Raw genomic sequence first — 1210 nt, forward strand, 5'->3', positions numbered from 1 at the left:
GGGAAGGTGGTCACGCCTCTTCTATAGGCGGCACCACCCTCCCCATAACATTTTCGTCAATAATTTGCTATTAGTACCATTTTAGTATTTTTTAATTATTTTATACATTTTTTTTGATGTTGAAAGAGGAAAAAACCTTGAAAATTAAAGTAGAAAATGGGATAAGGAAAGTGAAAATTAAGAGTTTTAGAATTTATAAAATCAGTCCAAATCGATCAACTTTTCCCCGTTTAGTCGTCGCTCCTAAGTCCTAAAGCTTCACGTAAAAGAAGAAAACCCTCTCTCCAACTAAAACCCTCTTCCGACTTGTACTAAACCATGGCGGCCCAACCCAAGCAAGGCGGTTTTCACCTGCCCGCTAGGCGATCTGCCTCCAACTCCGACCCCAGCATCCTCACCAAGATCACTTCCTCCGCTATCGTTTCTCGTGGTAAGCAGGCGGCCTGCGATGCCACTTTCGTCTCCAAGAAGCTCCTCCGTAGCACCGGCAAAGCCGCCTGGATCGCCGGGACAACCTTCTTGATCTTGTTTGTCCCTTTGATCATCGAAATGGACCGCGAGCAGCAGTTCAATGAGCTCGAGCTCCAGCAAGCTAGTCTCCTCGGTGCCCCGCCCACTGGACCACCCCATAAGTAATCGGGTCAGAGGTTAGAGCTTAGTTTTTTTATCCCTGTTTCAGGCCATTGCCCCCTTGGTTATTCTAGTAAAACCATTCAGTTGTAGTTTTAGATTTTTTCTTTAAAAAAAAAAAAGATTATACCTCTGTTTTAAGTTTCAAATACTAGTGGAAATGTTGGTATTGGACTTGGTTTTATCAAGTTAATCCCCATGGATTTATGTGAAGTTGGACTGTGTTTGATATTGCTCTGATAAAGTAATTAAAACCTGGGAGTGTTCATTTGAGTTACTTTTGAACGATACTAGATGGTTGTGGAATGATTTTTTTAAATGTTTGATTGCAAATAGTGATCTGAGGAATCATAGGGAATTTGTGATAGCAGCGATAAAGTGCTCTAGTTTGTATGTTGATGAAAACTACTTTTACATTGTCAGTCTGGGGTCTGGACATCATATAGAATGAATAAATCATAGTTCGAAGGACAATCTTTTTATGGTTTGCTTTTCGCTGTACCATATATGTATTCAAATGCATTTTACTTGATCACTTTGCCGCGAATCAGTGTTTGCGGACTATGTTGCAGCAATTGAG

The 1210-nt window shown here is 40.9% G+C and overlaps 1 protein-coding gene across 1 annotated transcript; it reads left to right on the top strand.

Annotated features, from left to right (window-relative positions):
- The first annotated feature begins 318 nt into the window (after positions 1 to 318).
- On the top strand, positions 319 to 900 carry LOC108488096 (mitochondrial import receptor subunit TOM9-2-like). Its single transcript, XM_017792405.1, has one exon. The coding sequence runs from the start codon at positions 319 to 321 to the stop codon at positions 634 to 636; it is 318 nt and encodes a 105-aa protein (XP_017647894.1). The 3' UTR covers positions 637 to 900.
- The last annotated feature ends 310 nt before the right edge of the window (positions 901 to 1210 follow it).

The sequence above is a fragment of the Gossypium arboreum genome, chromosome 7, assembly GCF_025698485.1.
Source record: "Gossypium arboreum isolate Shixiya-1 chromosome 7, ASM2569848v2, whole genome shotgun sequence".
NCBI lineage: Eukaryota > Viridiplantae > Streptophyta > Magnoliopsida > Malvales > Malvaceae > Gossypium > Gossypium arboreum.